General features: G+C 46.8%; 1 protein-coding gene and 1 long non-coding RNA gene across 3 annotated transcripts; both read left to right on the top strand.

The window, feature by feature from the left end:
* The first annotated feature begins 1,455 nt into the window (after positions 1-1,455).
* LOC134435118 (guanylate-binding protein 1-like) lies at positions 1,456-8,362 on the top strand. The gene is made up of 10 exons (XM_063183950.1): positions 1,456-1,645; positions 2,349-2,426; positions 2,560-2,609; positions 2,891-3,000; positions 3,169-3,353; positions 4,852-5,094; positions 5,521-5,801; positions 6,577-6,789; positions 7,393-7,557; positions 8,351-8,362. The coding sequence occupies exons 1-10, from the start codon at positions 1,471-1,473 to the stop codon at positions 8,360-8,362; spliced, it is 1,512 nt and encodes a 503-aa protein (XP_063040020.1). The 5' UTR covers positions 1,456-1,470.
* A 4,590-nt stretch (positions 8,363-12,952) lies between these two features.
* LOC134469926 (uncharacterized) lies at positions 12,953-17,171 on the top strand. Of its 2 annotated transcripts, none has more exons than XR_010039092.1 (7): positions 12,953-13,474; positions 14,972-15,041; positions 15,238-15,343; positions 15,792-15,870; positions 15,979-16,090; positions 16,300-16,404; positions 17,003-17,171. It is a non-coding gene; the product is annotated as an uncharacterized LOC134469926 (long non-coding RNA). The 2 variants fall into 2 exon arrangements; XR_010039091.1 differs by lacking the exon at positions 12,953-13,474 and adding an exon at positions 14,391-14,513.
* The last annotated feature ends 2,805 nt before the right edge of the window (positions 17,172-19,976 follow it).

The raw sequence follows: 19,976 nt of genomic DNA, 5'->3' as shown, positions 1-19,976 counted from the left end.
CAATAATACTGTGTCAAGAGGAATTTTGCAAAAGGGGATATTGTTTTAAGGCACAATGACAATGATTATTACACAATACAGGCAAACAGACAGGCAGGTAGGCACCCAGACAGACAGGCAGGCAGACAGACAGGCAGGCAAGCAGGCAGGCAGGCAGGCAAGCAGGCAGGCACCCAGGCAGACAGACAGACAGGCAGGCAGGCGCATAGGCACCCAGACAGACAGACAGACAGACAGACAGACAGGCAGGCACATAGGCACCCAGACAGACAGGCAGGCATACAGACAGACAGACAGATAGGCAGGCACATAGGCACCCAGACAGACAGACAGACAGACAGGCAGGCACCCAGACAGGCAGGCAGACAGGCAGGCACCCAGGCAGACAGGCAGGCAGGCAGGCACCCAGACAGACAGGCAGGCGCCCAGGCAGACAGGCAGGCGGGCAGGCGCCCAGACAGACAGACAGACAGACCGACAGGCAGGCAGGTAGGGAGGCAGGCACCCAGACAGACAGACAGACAGACAGACAGACAGACAGACCGACAGGCAGGCAGGTAGGGAGGCAGGCACCCAGACAGACAGTCAGGCAAGCAGGCAGACAGGCAGGCAGACAGGCACCCAGACTGTCAGGCAGGCAGGCAGGCACCCAGACTGTCAGGCAGGCAGGCAGACAGGCACCCAGACTGTCAGGCAGGCAGGCAGGCACCCAGACTGTCAGGCAGGCAGACAGACAGACAGTCAGGCACCCAGACAGACAGACGAACAGGCAGGCAGGCACCCAGAAAGACAGACAGACAGACAGGCAGGCAGGAAGGCAGACAGACAGGCAGGCCAATGTTCTCAGCTAAGTCCGAGACATTTTTTTATGCCGTGAATCCGAACGGTGCACGATTAATTGATGAACTCATGCTAGCCTTTTCCCATATTAGCCCAAAGCTGAGCAGTTAACCCATGTTTAACCTCTACCGCAATGTTGCAAATACACATTTTTGCACCCACTGTCTGTAGCCTATATGGCGAAACTGAACAACATAGGGAATTAGGGAGTACGAAATCAGCTGTTTCTGTCAAGAAATTATATGGGGGAATACTTTAATACTTACCCGTCAGCGCTGAAATTTACCCGTATTTGACGGGTGGACGGGTGTTAAGTTCCATCCCTGACACACACACACACACACACACACACACACACACACACACACACACACACACACACACACACACACACACACACACACACACACAGTTTGATTAGATGGACCTCCTCGAAAATGAGATATCCTATCTCAAGGGGATATCCCCCTAAACAAGTAAATTGAAATTGAATTGAAAAGATATTGTGACTTAGCTACTCTACATGAGGGTGTGTGTCTCAGCTTTGTTGGTTTCATTCATGTCACATCATTGTCTACAATATCTTAGTTGAATTCATATTGAATGTGTGTGACTCCAGCCACAGTGAACATGGAGGAGCCGGTGTGTCTGATTGATACGGGGCCTGACGGGCGCCTGCGTGTCCAGCAGGGGGCACTGCAGATCCTGGAGCAGATCCAGCAGCCGGTGGTGGTGGTGGCAGTGGTGGGGCTCTACCGCACAGGGAAGTCCTACCTCATGAACCGACTGGCTTTGAGGAGAAAAGGTTCTGACTGCTTTGTTTTGACTTTTGGCGCATTACAGTGAAATATTGATTATTATTAATCTCTTCCGCCAAGGAATCTTTGAAAATGACAAAAGGAACAAGTGATTAAACTTTGGTGGTGATCCGGATCATGATCAGGAACCAAAATTCTTCACTATTGCTGGCCCAGAAATCTAGACACCGCAAATTGAATTGTGGGAGAGGGCGAATTTTGACATTCCAATTTCTAACTCCAGTTTCTCAACAGGGGTGCCTCGGGCCCCCCTCAGGGGTGCCGCGGAAGCGTGGCTGATAAATAAATTATGTAATATGATACATATTTGTCTAAATTTACAAGTTAATGCTAGTCAGTGGAATCTTTCATCTGCCATTTAAGCACAATAAAGTAAATATAGGTCGCCCCAGTCAGCTGCAACTTCAAACATAGGTCGTGTGACGTTTCCAAATGTGTTACTTTTCTAAGCTTGCGTGGTATCAGATGTGATTCTATGTTATGGCTTGTTGGTTTGGGGGGAATTGAAAGGGTGCCTCGCCTTAAAAAAGGTTGAGAAACACTGCAGTAGTCAAATGTTCTATCAAACAACTTTCTTGGCGGAGCTCTGAAGTCTCTGAGTGTATTCCTAGTTTTTAGCATGCATTCTGAGGATTTAAATTGTAATTGTTGGCATGGTAACTGTTACCTTGACTACTACTCCTCTCTCAGGCTTTGCTCTGGGAAGCACAGTCGAGTCCAAGACCAAAGGCATCTGGATGTGGTGTATGCCTCATCCCAGTAAATGTGGTGGGTACACACATACACACACAAACACACACACACACACACACACACACACACACATACACACACAAACACACACACACACTCGTCCATTCAGATGTTGTTGATGTTTACTTGTGTTTCTCCTCCTGACTAGGGAACACCCTGGTGCTGCTGGACACAGAGGGACTGGGAGACGTGGAAAAGGTCAGGGCAGTATGGCACATGGATGTGTGTGTGTGTGTGTGTGTGTGTGTGTGTGTGTGTGTGTTTGTCTTCAAAGAAGGTTAATCATGTTTTGCTTTACCTTCTTTGAAAACACACACACACACACACACACACACACACACACACACACACACACACACACACACACACACACACACACACACACACACACACACACACACACACACACACACACACGCTTGTCCATTTGAAATGCTGGTGGGGCACAAAGTGTATTTGACTGTACATGTTGTTTCCAGGGTGATGAGAAACATGACATGTGGATCTTCTTCCTGGCCGTTCTGCTCAGCAGCACTCTGGTCTACAACAGCATGGGAACCATTGATAACGTTGCCTTGGAGAAACTACAGTATCCTTTTACACATACACATGCGCACGCCCACCCGCCTGCGCACACACACACACACACACATACATACATACATACACACATGCACACATACACACACAGAACAGTTGTAAATCTCCATCAGCCATTGGCCATTAGGTGACATCTCCTCAACAGCTCCCCCTATAGTTTTGTGACAGAACTGACGGAGCACATCAGGGTGAAGTCCACTAATGATGGCGAGACCACAGAGCTGATGCGTGTCTTCCCCTCCTTCGTGTGGACAGTCAGAGACTTCATGTTGGAGCTGGAGCTGGACACCAAACCCATCTCAGCTGATGAGTACCTGGAACATTCCATGAGGCTGAAAACAGGTGACAAACTCTGTTAACCTCCCTCTCTCATATACATAATGTAGGTCCTACAGTGTAGGCTATAGTCAGGGCCGTGTGAAAGGACCAGTTCTGCCAATTTCAATATGCTGTTGTATTGCTCATGCTACCCTTGACTTGTCAGTACCCGGTGACGCTGCATTTTTCGGCTCAGGCCTTTCCAAGATCAGAGCTATGCTAATGGGGGCAGATTTTGTTCACATTTTTTCTTAACATAGGCCTACTCCAAATATTTTCCCAAAAGGTAGGCCTACCAGTGTTTGCTAGTTGTCTGCTGATGTTGCATGACCTTTTGGATATTTTTGGGAATAAATCAAGATTTAAAAAAAAAAAATGTAAACCAACACCTGCCCCCATTACAATGACCATGAAATAAAAGATTCTCAGGTACTGACAAGTCCAACTGCATGTTGAAATTGGCTGAACTTATCCTTTAACCCTCACGAGGCCCAGGGCAGATGCACCCCGAGGGCCCCAAACCACATTATAATATGGGCCGTATTTCAGATGCATGAAACAACGCAGGAAACACGTTTACTCCAACAGAAAAAAGGGTGCACTGAAAATAGGGATGCAAACGATTAATCGGGGGAAAACAAGGGAAAAACGCCGCTTATCAATTAATTGTAAGTCGATTGATAAGGCAATCAACTAATGATTAATGAATTAATCGATAATTCGCATCCCTAACTGAAAAGCCTGCTGAGTCCAAGAGTCGCAAGCCAAAGTCAGCTGAATAAGACGTTGGCTCACCTGGAACTACCAAATAGAACCAAAAGTCTCGTAACGTTTTTCTACGTTGCTGCCGAACAATTTGTCTAATTGAAACCGTGGCCAAATGTTGCAGCGGTTGAACACAGTGGTGTAGTCTACTTTTTATGGTGGGTATACTGTATATTTGAGCATTTTTTGAAGTGGGTATACTGTATATATTGTGCTATTCAAAACAATGGATCAATCAATTTTAAGTGGGTATACTGAAATCCCTGAAATTTAGAAGTGGGTATACTCCGTATACCCGCGTTCTACGTAGACCAGTGTTTCCCAACCAGGGGTACGTGTACCACTAGGGGTACGCGAGCACACCTCAGGGGGTATGCGGAAAAATGTAATAATAGCAAATATATTGAGTGTAGTCACATTGGGAAAGAGGAACAGAGCATGTGTGAGGGCGAGGGGGTACTCATCATATGACAAAATGGCTTAGGGGGTACGCAGGACAAAAAAGGTTGGGAAACACTGACATAGACTACACCACTGGTTGAACATGTTAAATATATTAATCTCCAATAGCCTTGGAAAGAGTGGCTCTCTGTCAAAGGAATTAACTTTTTAACCTTTTTAAACAGAGACACAAACACAGGGTCAAAGTGAGCAAATGCTTCATCACAGGTATTGGAAAATGCAAGATGTAGATTTACATTTTAAAGTAAGGAAACAGACCTACAGTAACTTCCCTGGTTTCCTTTGATTCATGAAGGATCCTCCCGGCATGTTGTTCAACTCAACCGTGTGCGGCAGAGCCTTAGAGATTTCTTCCTCGTGCGACGCTGCTTTGTCATGGAGCGCCCAGCCAGCTCAGCAAAGATGAAACGTGTGGAGCAGCTGACGGATGCTGACCTGGAACCAAGTTTTGTAGAGCAGGCAAATGACTTCTGCAGCTACATCTACCATGAGGCTCAGGTGAAGACCATGAGAGGAGGCAGAGAGCTGACTGGCAGGAGTGAGTAGTGCTGTACATTAATTGGTGTGTGTGGGTAAAGTTTTCCTGCTTTTTCTGCTGATCTGCTGTTGACGAATGGATATTTACGAATGGATGTTTGTTGCTGGCCTCTAACGGTAGGGACACATACACTCGAATTTGGGCAAGCAAAGCAAACTTTGCCATTCATTCCTATGAGGGAGGCGAAGGCAAGCGAACAGGAGCGAAATTATTAAACCAAGTTTAATATTATGCAAATGAGGAGTGAATTCGCCTGCGGCGGCCAATCAAATCAACAACATAACTGTTCCATTCCATTTGATTCGCCGCGACGACCTGATGACGATTGAGCTGTCAGCGAATTTCGCCTCTCTTCGCCTTGCTCGCTTCGCCTGCTATGTGTCCCTAACGTAATGGTCTAATGGTTGCTCCTCTGTTGTCCTTCAGCGCTGGGCGACCTGGCAGAGCACTATGTGGAGGCCATTCGCAGTGGGCAGGTGCTGTGTCTGGAGAGTGCTGTGGAGTCGCTGGCAAAGATCCAGAATAGCAGAGCTGTGGCAGAGGCTCTGGGGTTCTACCAGGCAGAGATGGCTGAGAAAGTGCAGTTCCCCACAGAGACACAGGAGGCGCTGTCTAAGGTCCACATGGAAGCGGAACAGCAAGCCATCAGCAAGTTTATGAAGGCATCCTTCCACGATCCGGATGAGAAACATCTGCTGCAGCTCAGGGTGGGTTTTCCATTCACTACACTGAAGGAATCAATCAGCCTGACTGTGTGGGCATAAAAGTAAGATTCCAGTTTGAACCTTTTTCGTGCATGCACATGCAGTTTGTATATTTTACACCAGTGTTTCTCAACTGGTGGGTCGCGGGCCAAAAGTGGGTCGCGGAGGGGTCTTGGGTGGGTCGCGGAGCCTTGGTGTAAAAAAAAAACGTAACTCTAAAAAAAAAATTCCAACTCTTCCTGCAACAATTTACAACTGTTATTTTGATAGGCTAGTGAACTCCATGTCATCTGTTGTCATAGATACAATCTGAATGTTTATGCGAGATAAATAGCGTGCAACCAGTCATTCGAGTCTTGGTTACATTTTGAGAATTGCATTGAATTGACTTGAACGCTAAAGAAATTGGGTCGCGACCGAATGAGAGTGGAAAATGGTGGGTCCCAAGACTGTTCCAGTTGAGAACCACTGTTTTACACCATGTAGCTTTTGTCTGGGCCGAGTTAAGCAATTAATTTGGTTAGAATACTATTTGTATTGTCTGTTTCCATACCTAACTGTTCTTTTCTGATCTAAGACAGTTTGATGACTGGGCACATCTCTGATGTTTGAGCACCTGTCTGGCGCACAATGCTACTTTTCTTAGCATTGCGTTTAGGTCAGCTTGGCATGGGGCTGAAGTAAAATATGTTCCTCCATTTCAATACACTTGCTTAACTAGTTACAGTAGACCCACTCTGGCCTGTGGCCATCCCTCTCTCCTCTGTCCTATCAACAGGCCAGCTTAGAGGGAAAGTACAGAGAGCTGTGTAAGAGGAACGTGAAGGAGTCTCATAAGCTGTGCTGGGAAGTCCTCCGTCAGGTGTTTGCCTCTCTGGAGGATGGAATCAGCAGTGGTTCCTTCATGAGACCTGGGGGCTATGAGGAATACCGCTCTGAACTCGACCGAGGAGTTGAACACTACAGATCAAAGACAGGCAAGGGACTCATGGTGAGTCAAGAGTACTGTATGTGTGTGCGTGCGTGTATGTTCAGCTGATTCGTTTAATTTTTGTTGATGGCCATGAAAAGCACTGTGACAACTGGCAGACAGAAAAGACACCACACATTATGTTCTAAAACCAAAACAACATGCAAGGAATCTATATAGCAAACACAATAGAATTCAAACCAGTTACCGTGGCGCGCACTCCTTGCACCAAACACAATAGAATTAAAAGCTGTTACCATGCACACCTTGCACCAAATCCAATAGAATTCAAAGCAGTTACCGTGCATACCTTGCACCAAACCCAATAGAATTCAAAGCAGTTACCGTGCATACCTTGCACCAAACCCAATAGAATTCAAAGCAGTTACTGTGCATGCCTTGCACCGGCAATAGGATTCCATGGTGTCAACACATCACTTTTTACATACGTTTTTACATTTTTACACCTATACAAAATAATCATAATCATACAACTAAATCAAGTAACAGACAAACTAAATAGCAGAGAACTTTATCTCTGTGTTCAAAAAAGGGTCACATGCTCCTATATTAGTGACAACTGTGCGTGTGTGCGTGTGTGTATGTGCGTGTATGTGTTGCCAGGGTGAGGAGGTCCTGGTGGAATATCTAGAGGAGAAGCATGTGGTGGGCAAGACTATCCTGATAGCTGACGAGAGCCTGACTGAGCTCCAGAGGAAGGCGGAAGGTGAGAGAAACCCAGACAAAGTCAAAGTGAAAGCCCACCAAGGAAACTCCCATTGTCATTGGGTCACAGCACTCAGTGCCCACTGCACACAACACAATTGCGTTCATACCTCACCTGTGCAAGGGGGCAGCTCCAAACGGCACCCCAAGAGAATAGTGCTGTGGGATGCCATGACTAAGCTGCAACAACAGCACTATCCTTGCTATAAGCCTCTGTTAACCTAAAGCTGGGCTTACACTGTGCGACTTTTGCCCCGATTTTGCACCGATTTGGCGCTCGCACGACTTTTTGAGAGTCGGGACGATTTCTTGCTCAATCGCAGGTCAATCGCGAGTCTCGCATCGTGCAGTGTACATGGGGTAACGACAAGCGATTTCGCCTCACGATCGTGCAATCGCAGGGTCGCAAGAAAATCAAAACGGTTTGAAATCCTGGTCGTAGCTCATGCGTAAATTGCACAGTTAAAGCAGTGCTACGACCCGATTTGACACTTCACATGCACAAATTAATAGGGCCGTGCGATTCGCTGTTGTGCGCGACCTCATCTCCACCTCAGGTGCCCATGTTCCCTCCTCTGCAGACCGGGGAAACATGCCTGTCGCGTCGCACAGTGGAAGCATTTGGCTCGCATCCGACTGTCGGCTTGTATAGTGAGATGTGAACTTTTAAATAGTGAAATTTCATCGTGCAGTGTGAGCAGGAGCTTAATTCCCACGAGTGAAAATATCGCACAGTGTATGCCCGGCTTAAGGTGCAACAACAGCACTATCCTTGCTATAAGCCTCTGTTAACCTAAGGCGCTCTATAGTCTTCCATCTGCGTGTGCGGGCGTATATGCACATCTCGGTGTCTTAGATTTTAGTTTGAGCGATAATATTTTCAAAGGGTGGATGGATTTTCTTTCCAACAATTATTAGCCTGGCGAGCCAAACCCCTACAACAAAATGCTATATAGGGGTCTGGTGGAGCTCGGAGGGAGTATGGGCGGAATAAACGGTTGTCTATCAAAATGCCACGCAATAGGATGGCGCAACAACCAATCACATTGAATCCCCACACAGCAACCTAAAGGGTGTGGCAATAGTTCCAGAGCTACCTAGCGACCAGTGCACTTTCCATTCCGCAGTCCGCACACACAGCCGGCTTCTAGACTCAACTCGCCTAATCTCGCTGTTTTTGGCAAAAGTAAAGCAGCAGAAACATTGCTTTACTGACAGGTTAGGTTTAGGGATGGTTTTGGTTAGGGCACAGCAAAGCATATTTGCGTTTAGTAACAGAAATACGCTGTGGCAAAACGAAATCGCAGACACGGCGGAAAAACTGTGAAAACCATGTCACTTGTCAAAAGTGCATGAAAGCGCTTTACCATTGCATTGAGGAGCACGCCTTAACTTCAAAATGCATCGCACCAACACGCTGAATGCACTAGCGTGCTATACAAGCATGATGAGTAGAGTAGAGTAGAGTAGAGTATCTTTTATTGATCCCAGGGGGAAATTAAGGTGTCAAGTAGCATACACACATACATAAATGAAGACATTGCTCACAAGACGTAACACACATATTACACATAAAATAATCATCATATATAGCTCACTGTTACATATATTTGCCAAGGCATCTCTCTCTCTCTCTCTCTCTCTCTCTCTCTCTCTCTCTCTCACTCTCTCTCTCTCTCACACACACACACACACACACACACACACACCAAAAATAAAGTGTAAAGTGTCCACAGTGTTCACATGTGCCTTAGCTGAGTGGCACATAGAAGCCAACACAAAGTGTCCAGGAGTGTCCATAGTATTCCTTGGAAAAAGAGATGAGATGGGGGGGGGGTGTAACACAAGTCGCCCCCCTGTCTCACTACACACACACACACACACACACACACACACACACACACACACACACACAAACACACACACACACACACACACACACACACACCAAAAATAAAGTGTACATAGTGTCACCTGTGCTGGGTGGCCAAAAAACAAAGTGTCCAGGAGTATCAGTAGTCCAGGGGGTTACACAAGTCGCCAACTGTGTCTCTACACACACACACACACACACACACACACACACACACACACACACACACACACACACACACACACACACACACACACACACACACACACACACACACACACACACACACACACACACACACACAAGCAGCTGTGCATTGTCCAGTGACTGCACTGTCCAGTGAAGAGGAGTCGAAGGGTAAAGGGTTAAGAGTCCAGGTAAATAAAGTGTGCAGGAGTGGGATTTGTTATGCAGTCCAGTCCCCTATGACAATCTCTCTTTGTGTGTCCTTCTGTGCAATGTTGAATAGCTGGATGGCCCTGGGTACAAATGACTTCCGCAGCCTGTCTGTAGCTGAACAGGCTTCTCTGGTTGTTGAGGACTGGGTACAGGGGGTGCTCGTAGTTGTCCAAAATAGAGTCCAATCTGCTAAGTGTCCTCTTGTCAGCAGTGGTTGTGAGGGCGTCCAGTTCTGTGCCGACAACAGACCCTGCTTTCCTCACCAGCCTGTCAAGCCGTCCAGCATCTCTCTTCCTAATGCTGCCACCCCAGCATGCCACAGCATAGGAGAGCACACTGGCCATGGCAGACTGGTAGAACATCTGCAGGAGTCTGTTGCAGACATTGAAAGACCTCAGCTTTCTCAGAAAGTAGAGTCTGCTCTGTCCTTTCTTGTACAGTGCATGTGAGTTTGCAGACCAGTCCAGTTTAGAGTCCAGGTGAACACCCAGGTACTTGTATGTGGAGACTGTCTCCACTGTCTCCCCCTCGATGGAGACAGGCACCAGCCTGACAGCCTGACTTAAAACATCGAGTGATCAAATGGTAATGTGGAGTGACCTATTTGTGTCAGATAAGTTCATGGTGCATTTTTACATCAATCCTTAGCAGCCACGGAAGTTATAGTCATTCAGGCTTTTTGAATTAAGCAAAAACATTCATGTAGGAAGTAGCACAGACAGCCACCATGTTTCTTAGAAAGTTTTGTACGATTCTGTTTTCACTAGGTAGCCCGGCCACCCATCTCGCTCCTCACGATTTGATTGGCAGGTCATCTTTTCGAGTTTCAGCCTCGCAAAGCGACTAGGGTTGGCTAGACTGCCCTCGAGAGCAAATTCAATTTGCGGTCGCTACGGCCATCTAGATTTCTTGGCTAAGCAATTACAAAATGTACCTTTAATCTACATACTACTCAGGGGGGCAAAGGTTGCTTATATTTTTTGAAACGCTACATGTCTGTTTTTGTATGATGACCTTTCTGGATTTTCAGCTAGTTAGTGTTATCAGCTGTTAACCCTCTGGTTGTGTTAGAAACATGGTTACGTTCATGGTGTTAACGGTCAAAATTGACCGCCTACACAAAAAAGGTAATAATACATTGATTAAAAATCTGTTTTGCATATTTTGTGATTAATACTTTTTAGACATCCATTTGAAACATGTACAATGTGATTTAAATGTTATTAGGGGCCAAGCAGCGAAGCTGGCGAAGGCCCCTACTGTTTTAGCTGGTATTCTTATTATGTCACCTTTCCTCTCCTTAGCAAGTCTATGGCAGCCCATAGAACCGTACGTAGGAAAATGCTGTAAATCGGCACACACATTCGGGCCCGGCTCAGCATTACCCACAGCAATTTATAGGTCCCCAGCCCCAACGCTCTAGCGCCACCAACAGGTCAAAGTTGCAGGTACATTTCTGCTTGTAACTTTTGAACCGCTGGGCCAAGTTTCATAAATTTGGTATCCCTGGAATCCTTGGGCCTAGACGAATCCAACGCACCCTATGACGTCATTTTCCGCCAGGATAGTTTTCCCGCCATTTTGAATTTTGTAAAATTCAATAAAAATGCTATTTTTTCGGCAATTTTTGACCAATTCACCCGAAATTCGGTATATAGTATCTCTGGACTGAGCTACACATGGGGTCTTCAGGAATATTGGATATCTTTTATCGTTTAGCCGTGAGAGCCAATCAAAATTGTCGTAAAAGTGGTGAAACAGGAAGTGAGGTCATATCTCAGCAACCGTTTCTTGAATTAGCCTGATTTTGTACACACATAGTAGTCCATCCCATGACCTACCACAAAAAAAATCAGATCCCCAGCTCAAACTCTGTAGCGCCACCAGCAGGTCAAAATTTTAGCTACATTTTTGCCTGTAGCTTTTGAACCGTACTCCCAATTTTCAAAATATTGGTACACAGGTCATCTTCACACTATGCTGCACCCAGGTATGGATTTTCGTAACGATTGAAAAAACTATCAGCTCTCAGCAGCCATTCAAAATTGTGGAAAGAATGAAGGGATTTTTCTCATCTCTCTGTCCCCTTTGCCAACGGCACCTGCGCACGTTCACTGACACCATTCTCGGCAGGGGGTCTCTGGACACACAAGAGACGAGAGCTTAGGTGTGTGCGTAGTCTGCTATTGCTCTAGTGTCAACCAAAGCCCCACTGCCCCAGCCCCTGCACATACCCCCCCACCCCCACCCCACACACACACAGACAGAGGGAGAGGGAGAGGGAGAGGGAGGGGGAGAGGGAGAGAGAGGGAAGGAGGGAGGGAGAGAGAGAGAGAGAGAGAGACCATTGTTGTTCTCTCGGTTCCTCTGTCTCTCACACACACACACACACACACACACACACACTGCACGAAAAGAGGAATTTGTGGATGAGTTTTGCACCTTAAATTGCCTCATACCTCAAGCCACAGCATTTGCGGCTCCCCCATGCCCCCCTCCCATCCCCTTCTTAGAAGAGCCTTTAATATGTAAATGCCAGTGATCAGGTCGGGAGCTGCCCCAGTCAATTTCAAGTGGGGTGGGGTGGGGTGAGCTCAGGTGGGTGGGAGGGAGTGGGGGGCCGGCAGGCCTGTTTCTAGGATTTTGGGGTCCCTAGGCAACAGGATTGTTGGGGGCCCTAGGGCATTTTTTGGCCTTTTACTAAAATGTGTGTGTGTGTGTGTGCGTGTGTCTGTGTGTCTGTGTGTATGTTTTTTCACGCTGCCCAGTGGTGTTTTTCAGAATCACTAACCATTAAACCAGGGGTAGGGAACCTATGTCTCGAGGGCCCTTGAGGCCGTTTTATCTGGCCCCTGATATCATTATAATGTTTTGCAACTTCACATGAAATAGGCCTATGACATATTTTGCAGGCCTAAAGGAATCTTAGAAATTACATTTCCAATGCAATTAAGTTATATTCAGGGGACCTAGAAAAGGTGGGGACTGTTTTAAAGGTGTCTACCTTTAAAGATGTCTATATGTCTATATAGGCCTAAAGGTGTCTATATAGGCCTAAATTTTATGGGGAAATCCTGATTTGTGTTCATAGTACGGCCCCCGGAGGATTTTATGACCATGGTAGGAATTTGAAGTGGCCCCTCGAATTAAAAAGGTTCCCCACCCCTGTATTAAACCTTTCTACTAGCCACAGCTTTGCTGTCAGTACATTTTATTATGATACTATAAGCTCAGAAATTAAGTTGATCAAACAATTCGATCTGTGCTATAAACATTTAAATGAACCTACAGAATAGGCAATCAAAATAGAATCATCTGAATGATCTTTCTTGGACATACATTTTGAAGTGACCCTTCGAATTAAAAAGGTTCCTCAACTGCTTGTGAGGAAATACATCAATGTGCTTGGCCACTCTGGTTTTTAAATGGTATTCTGAACTAAAGCAAGGATTGTTCAAGTTAGTTGAAAATAGACCGTCTCTGGTTAAATTAGTTCTACACCAAGCCTTTAGGTGGCAGTAAAACTAATTGGCACAATGCGAATTCCACACACAAGCCACAAAGAAAGAAGCCATCAACCGCGGCCAAAAACACCTTCCTGATTGAACAGAACCACGCGCTGTCTGTGTGGTTTCACTGTTACAAGTTTCTTGGTGATATGGGGGGAAAGTTCCTCACATACCAACGGAAAATGGGCTTCACATACATGTAAGTACATTTTACTCAACTGTGGTTTAAAGTTTCAGTACTCAAGAGCGATTGAATAGCTCCTCTGAACACAGATCCGCCATTGCTAAGTTGTAGCACAGCCGCTTTACATAGCTGGTAGCTCAAGTCCCCTCAATGTGACTACACTAGTTGCTGCTGTACGCTAGTAAATTCTGATGACTTGCGAGCATCGTAATGACAAAATCCTGTGGTGAAACAGTGAATGTGTTAAGTATACTTGTTGATGGTAAATTGTTTGACATTGCTCGTTCTCAGTTGCCTTTCCCCTGCCTAAAGATAGACAAAGGCTACCGTTAGCATGCTATTGCGTTAGCTCATCAACTAGATGCCGGGCACTGCTCATTTTTCACGTCTGCCCGGCATTTCGCTGATGAACTAACGCTTAGACGCCTTGCCAATGTATTTTACAGCGGCAAAAATGCATCTAGGCCACGTTGGCAAGACTGGTGTGCCGTCTGGGTATGTTGGTTTTCGATTCCGTGATTGTCGCTCCCAACGCAGGACGCTCCCCGGTCGGCCCGCTCCCACTAGCCAGACTATCGATCCCACCGCCATATAACGGAGCTAGTTATCTTTTTGATGTTAGTTTTTTGTTTCTAACCCTAACCCTAAATCTAACCCTAAATTGCTTGTATGTGGCAGTGTATGATAATACGTGAAATATAATCGGTGGGACTACACGTCCGGGAGTGATAGAAACACCTGGGACTACACGTCCGGGAGCGATCTCAGTTGGGAGTGTCCATCTATCTCCCTTGGTTTTCAGTGCTGGGCAGTAGCGAAGCGACTAGTTTAATTATATTCTCTAGTAGCTTGGTCGTAGCGTCACTACTATGTATCGAGTAGCTAACGTCCCTGTAGTTAAGCTATTTTTCCTCAAGTGGCGACGTAGTCTACAAAAGCTACAATTTGTCCCCCATCGATTTTACTCAATGATTTTTGTTTTACTTTCTCTATCCTGAAACCTAGGCAGTCACACAGGGGTTCCAAGACCCACCTGCGTAAAATCAAGTCAAAGGTGGGATATAATTTAGTTCCATGCTACTTTGAAACACCTTGCCCTTTCACCAAACCGACCGATTCTTCCTTGTTGCGTTCTATATTATGACAGCTAACCTTGAGTAGTTCTGGCGGCAGCTCTCAGTAACGCGAGCCCAATGTATCAGCGCGAGCTCAATGTCGACCAGAGTGGTCAAGTTAATAGAGCACGCCACCCCGAAATCAATGTGAAATACCCTGGCATTTGCAACAGTAGGCAACCTGTCCTTAAAAAGTATGGGTCCTCAAAACAGCACTTGTTGCACAAATAAGTGTAGATGGCCTCTTCAAGAAATTTAAATTATGTATGGTCACTTTTTCTTATTGTTTCACGTGGAGGTCTACTGACCTTGTCTAAATAATGTAGGCTAGTTTATGTCCATGTATTATATTAGGACCCAAGGTTAATGGGTTATTCTATTTGCCATGTTTTCACAGGCTGCTGTCTCATAATATGGCGAAGACGAGTCACCTGAAGGCCTAACTCGCCATAGAAGACTGAAAGAATGTAAGATTAACTTCTTTGTGACCAATATGACTTGCTCATTGATACATTTGCTATGTCAATATGAGGTGCATGGCGAATTATTTAATTTATTTGTCTCGCTTCTAGGAGCTGTAGAAACAACAGGGTGTTCTTTTTCTGGGTATTCTTTTTTATAGAACTGGACAGGTCATTTATTCGTTCCCCTTGTTTTTTGAAGTGTCCTGCAGGATGCTGTGTCCTGCAATCCTGTGTGCTGTGCTACAGACGCGTGTGGAGGTCAACCCCTAAATGGGCACAGTCTCACCACAGAAGAGTGAAAGAGGGTAAGCTTAACCTATAGCCTACGTCAGGGTCGGGGAACCTTTCTTATTCGAAGGGCCACTTCAAATTCATCCGAGGGCCGTAAAAGTCCTCCAAGGGCCGTACTATGAACACAAACCAGGATTTTCCCTTTCACTTTAGGCCTATATTGAAGGCAGCCACATTTAAACAAACACCACCATCTTCAGGTTCCCTGAATATAACTTAATTGTTTTGCAAATGTATTTTATAAGATTCCTTTACAAAATATGTCATATTTCATGTGAAGCTGAATAGCATTAAAATTATATCGGGGGGCCAGATAAAACTGCCTCAAGGGTCGCCATCGGCCCTAGAGACATAGGTTCCCCACCCCTGGCCTACATTGTCAATATGACTTGTGCTACTTTACAGATAAGTTGTCAATGCTGTGCATTGCTATGTTTTGATTCATTTTCTTACATCCTGCAGATCCTGGCAGGGAGACGGTAGTGTCCTGCAGAATGGTGATGGGCCAATCTTACAAGAGACCACAGAAAACTGATATAGTGTAAGATTATCCCTGTTGGGCTCAATAGGTCTTGCTTATTGACATATTTGCTATGTCAATATGAGGTGCATGGCGAAGTATTTATTTATTTATTTGTCTCGCTTCTAGGAACTATAGAAACAACAGAGTGCCTGCTGCAGTATGACGAGGACACCCTGAGCAGAGAGCTCCAATAGACCCAGGTCCAGTGTCTTGGCAGGGTGAAATGGCACTGATATGGGTATGTACTGATGTCAGTTAAAATGAATGAATGAATTAATTCTCATATCTGAATAATGTGAACACTGGATTTACCACACACACACACACACACACCCTAGGCCTAGATGATTTGGACCCAAGGTTACTTTTACCACAGCTCTGGCACATCAATTTTCATTTGTTTAATAACTGGGCAGGTCATTTATTCATTCCCCTTGTTTTTTGTAGTGTCCTGCAGGATGCTGTGTCCTGCAATCCTGTGTGCTGTGCTTCAGACGCCTCTGGAAGCCAACCTGAAATAAGCACAGTCTCTCCACAGAGGAGTGAAAGAGGGTAAGCTTAACCTATAGCCTACGTCAGTGGTGGGGAACCTTTCTCATTCGAAGGGCCAATTCAAATTCATCCGAGGGGCCTTAAAAGTCCTCAAAGGGCCGTACTATGAACACAAACCAGGATTTCCCCCTTCACTTTAGACCTATATTGAAGGCAGCCACATTTAAACAAACACCACCTTCTTCAGCTTCCCTGAATATAACTTAATTGTATTGCAAATGTATTTTCTAAGGTTCCTTTACAAAATATGTCATTTTATGTGAAGCTGAATAACATTAAAATTATATCGGGGACCAGATAAAACGGCCTCAAGGGTCGCAAACGGCCCTCAAGACATAGTTCCCCATCCCTGGCCTACATTGGCAATATGACTTGTGCTACTTTATAGATAAGTTGTCAATGCTGTGCATTGCTATGTTTTGATTTATTTTCTTACATCCTACATATCCTGGCAGGGAGACATAGTGCATGAGACCATAGAAGACAAAAATAGTGTAAGATTATCCCTGTTGGGCTCAGTATGACTTGCTTATTGATATATTTGCTATGTCAATATGAGGTGCATGGTGAAGTATTAATTTATTTGTTGTTTCTACAGCTCCCAGAAGTGAGACTGAGTGCCTGTTGCAGTATGACGAGGACACAGTGACCAGAGACCTTCAGTAGACCCTTCTGGCATGATTGGCGGCTGAAGAACATGAAATCAACAGCAATGTTTATAATGTTGTACATACCTGTATAGTCTGTATTAAAAGGCAGTACCTGTACTATTTTTTCCTCTTACTTTCATATTTACCACGTATTTACTATGAATTGACAACTTTTACTCAAATCCATTTTTGTATGTGCCCTGACTAAAACTATCCTTAAACCTAACCTGTCAGAGGTGTAACAACAACCTGCTCTTAGCAGTGTGGCAGCAGTCTACTTGGATGCAGTGGGGAACATGGAACCCTTTTTTGAAAAAGCATTGTATGTTTCTGAGTTTTATGAATTGTGCCCTTCCCAAACATCATGCATAGGCTAGGCGTATCTATGACACGCTGATTTGAACCCACTATCGCGTGTGTCCAATACGCATTTTCAAGTTAAGTCGTGCTCCACAACGCCCTGTGACAGGTTCGGTTTAGGGATGGTTTTGGTTTAGGCACAATTTAGGTAGAAATTCGCCTAATCTCGCTGTAATTGGCAAAAGTAAAGCAGCAGAAACATTACTTCACTGACAGGTTAGGTTTAGGGGTGGTGAGCAAAGCATATTTGCGTTTAGTAACAGAAATGCGCTGTGACAAAACAAAATCGCCGACACGGCGGGAAAACTGCGCAAACCTCGTCACTTGTCAAAAGTGCATGAAAGCGCTTTACCGGTGCGTTGAGGAGCACGCTTTAAATTCAAAATGCGTCGCACCAACACGCTGAATGCACTAGCGTGCGATACGTACGCTAAAGCATGATGACAGCCTGCCCAAACCTAATCTGTCGGTAATGAAATGTTTCCTAGTTGTACATTTGTGACCTGAGTGCTGTGTACATCACTGCATATAGAGTATACTGTTTGCAGGGTATGTGTGTAGTTGCATGGTTCTTGTCAAAGTGTGTGTACATTGTTTGGTGTGATATTAAAAGCGTAAAAAAAATCATTTTCATTTCATTCATTTTCATTTTATCAATAAATTCACATCATGCATGCATGCTAAAGCCCCATCACAGTGCAGCCTATAATGATGTGAATATACTAAGTAAAATAAACCTAGGCATATTAGTAATAATAATTTTTGCATAATTATACGGACCTACTGTATACGGTCTGCATAAATGAATCCAACGTGGCCAATAGAAGCTCGTAGCTGCCGACCCTGCTAACCAATAGCGCAGCTCTTTTACTTTGAGCCACGTGTCTTTTTCGTCCAATAAGAGAAAGGCTAGTCCGCGTTCTGGGCTGGCTGTCATTGCCTTTCATGTGGTAATCGTTGGGCCATTAACACCCTGCTGTGAGACCTGCCCGCGGCTCGCGATTCGCTTCCGGGCGAGTTGAGTGTCACCAAAACTGTTAATTTTGATTCTCTCAAGCGCTCAAAATCAGACGAAAGTTAGGCAAGTCCGTGGACGATTAGGGACGAGTTCATTGTCACAAATCCCCCTTTTCGTGCTGTGACACACACACACACACACACACACACACACACACACACACACACACACACACACACACACACACACACACACACTTACTTCTGTATATGTGACCAAGAGGGGGGGGGCGCTCAAGGCCCACTAAACCCGTTCTGCACCAGGGAACACAACACACCACACAACACGCCAAGACAAGGGATAAAGTTAAGAACAAATTTATTGGGGGATAAAAGTTATACTAAAGGGAAAAGGGGGAAACTCTATCGTCAGGGCCCTGGAAGGTGGAGACCGGGGGGGGGGGGGAAGCTGAGAGTCACTGGGGCGGCAGCGAGGGTGGCTCGCCAGGCGGGGGTCTCGTCAGTGGCACGACAGCGTCGGGGGTAGCAGCGGGAACGGCTCGTCCAGCGGGGACCTCGTCGGTGGCTGGACAGCGTTGGGGGATAGTGGAGGACACGGCTCGTCGGGCGGGGACCTCGTCAGTGGCCGGACAGCGTTGGGGTCGCGGCGGCACGGCTCGTCCGGCGGGGACCTCGTCAGTGGCTGGGCAGCGTGGGCGTAGTGGCGGCACGGCTCGTCCGGCGGGGACCTCGTCAGTGGATGGACGGCGTTGGGCAGCGGCGGCGCGGCTCGTCCGGTGGTGGGGGAGGGCTCGTCAGTGGCTGGACAGCGTTGGCGTGGTGGCGGGCACCACTCTTCCGGCGGGGACCTCGTCAGTGGATGGACGGCGTTGGGCAGCGGCGGCGCGGCTCGTCCGGCGGGGGCCTCGTCAGTGGCTGGACAGCGTTGGCGTAGTGGTGGGCACACTCTTCCGGCGGGGACCTCGTCAGTGGATGGACGGCGTTGGGCAGCGGCGGCGCGGCTCGTCCGGCGGGGGCCTCGTCAGTGGCTGGACAGCGTTGGCGTGGTGGCGGGCACAACTCTTCCGGCGGGGACCTCGTCAGTGGCTGGACAGCGTTGGCGTAGTGGCGGGCACACTCTTCCGGCGGGGGCCTCGTCAGTGGATGGACGGCGTTGGGCAGCGGCGGCGCGGCTCGTCCGGTGGGGGCCTCGTCAGTGGCTGGACAGCGTTGGCGTGGTGGCGGGCACAACTCTTCCGGCGGGGACCTCGTCAGTGGCTGGACAGCGGCGGCACGGCTCGTCCGGTGGTGGGGGAGGGCTCGTCAGTGGCTGGACAGCGTTGGGTCAGCGTAGGACACAGTCGAACTAGTAAACAGGAGCAGGCTAGTCATCAGTAGTCCGGGCATGGAACTCAAGGTCCCGGGGGGGGGGGGGGGGGATAGCGGCTGGCGCACCTGGGGCTGCTGCTAAGTGAAGGGAAGCACCACGGCAGATCACACTGGTGAGATTTACAAAGGTTGTCCTGACAAACAATTCAAGGCACAGCAAGCTCAGGGCAATAGGGTTCAAAAACAAAGCAGCCCAATTATCATGCAAACAGGTAG

The sequence above is a fragment of the Engraulis encrasicolus genome, chromosome 19 (assembly GCF_034702125.1).
Source record: "Engraulis encrasicolus isolate BLACKSEA-1 chromosome 19, IST_EnEncr_1.0, whole genome shotgun sequence".
Lineage (NCBI taxonomy): Eukaryota > Metazoa > Chordata > Actinopteri > Clupeiformes > Engraulidae > Engraulis > Engraulis encrasicolus.
The sequence above is the reverse complement of the archived record's forward strand: the minus strand, read 5'-3'. Positions and strand labels throughout refer to the sequence as shown.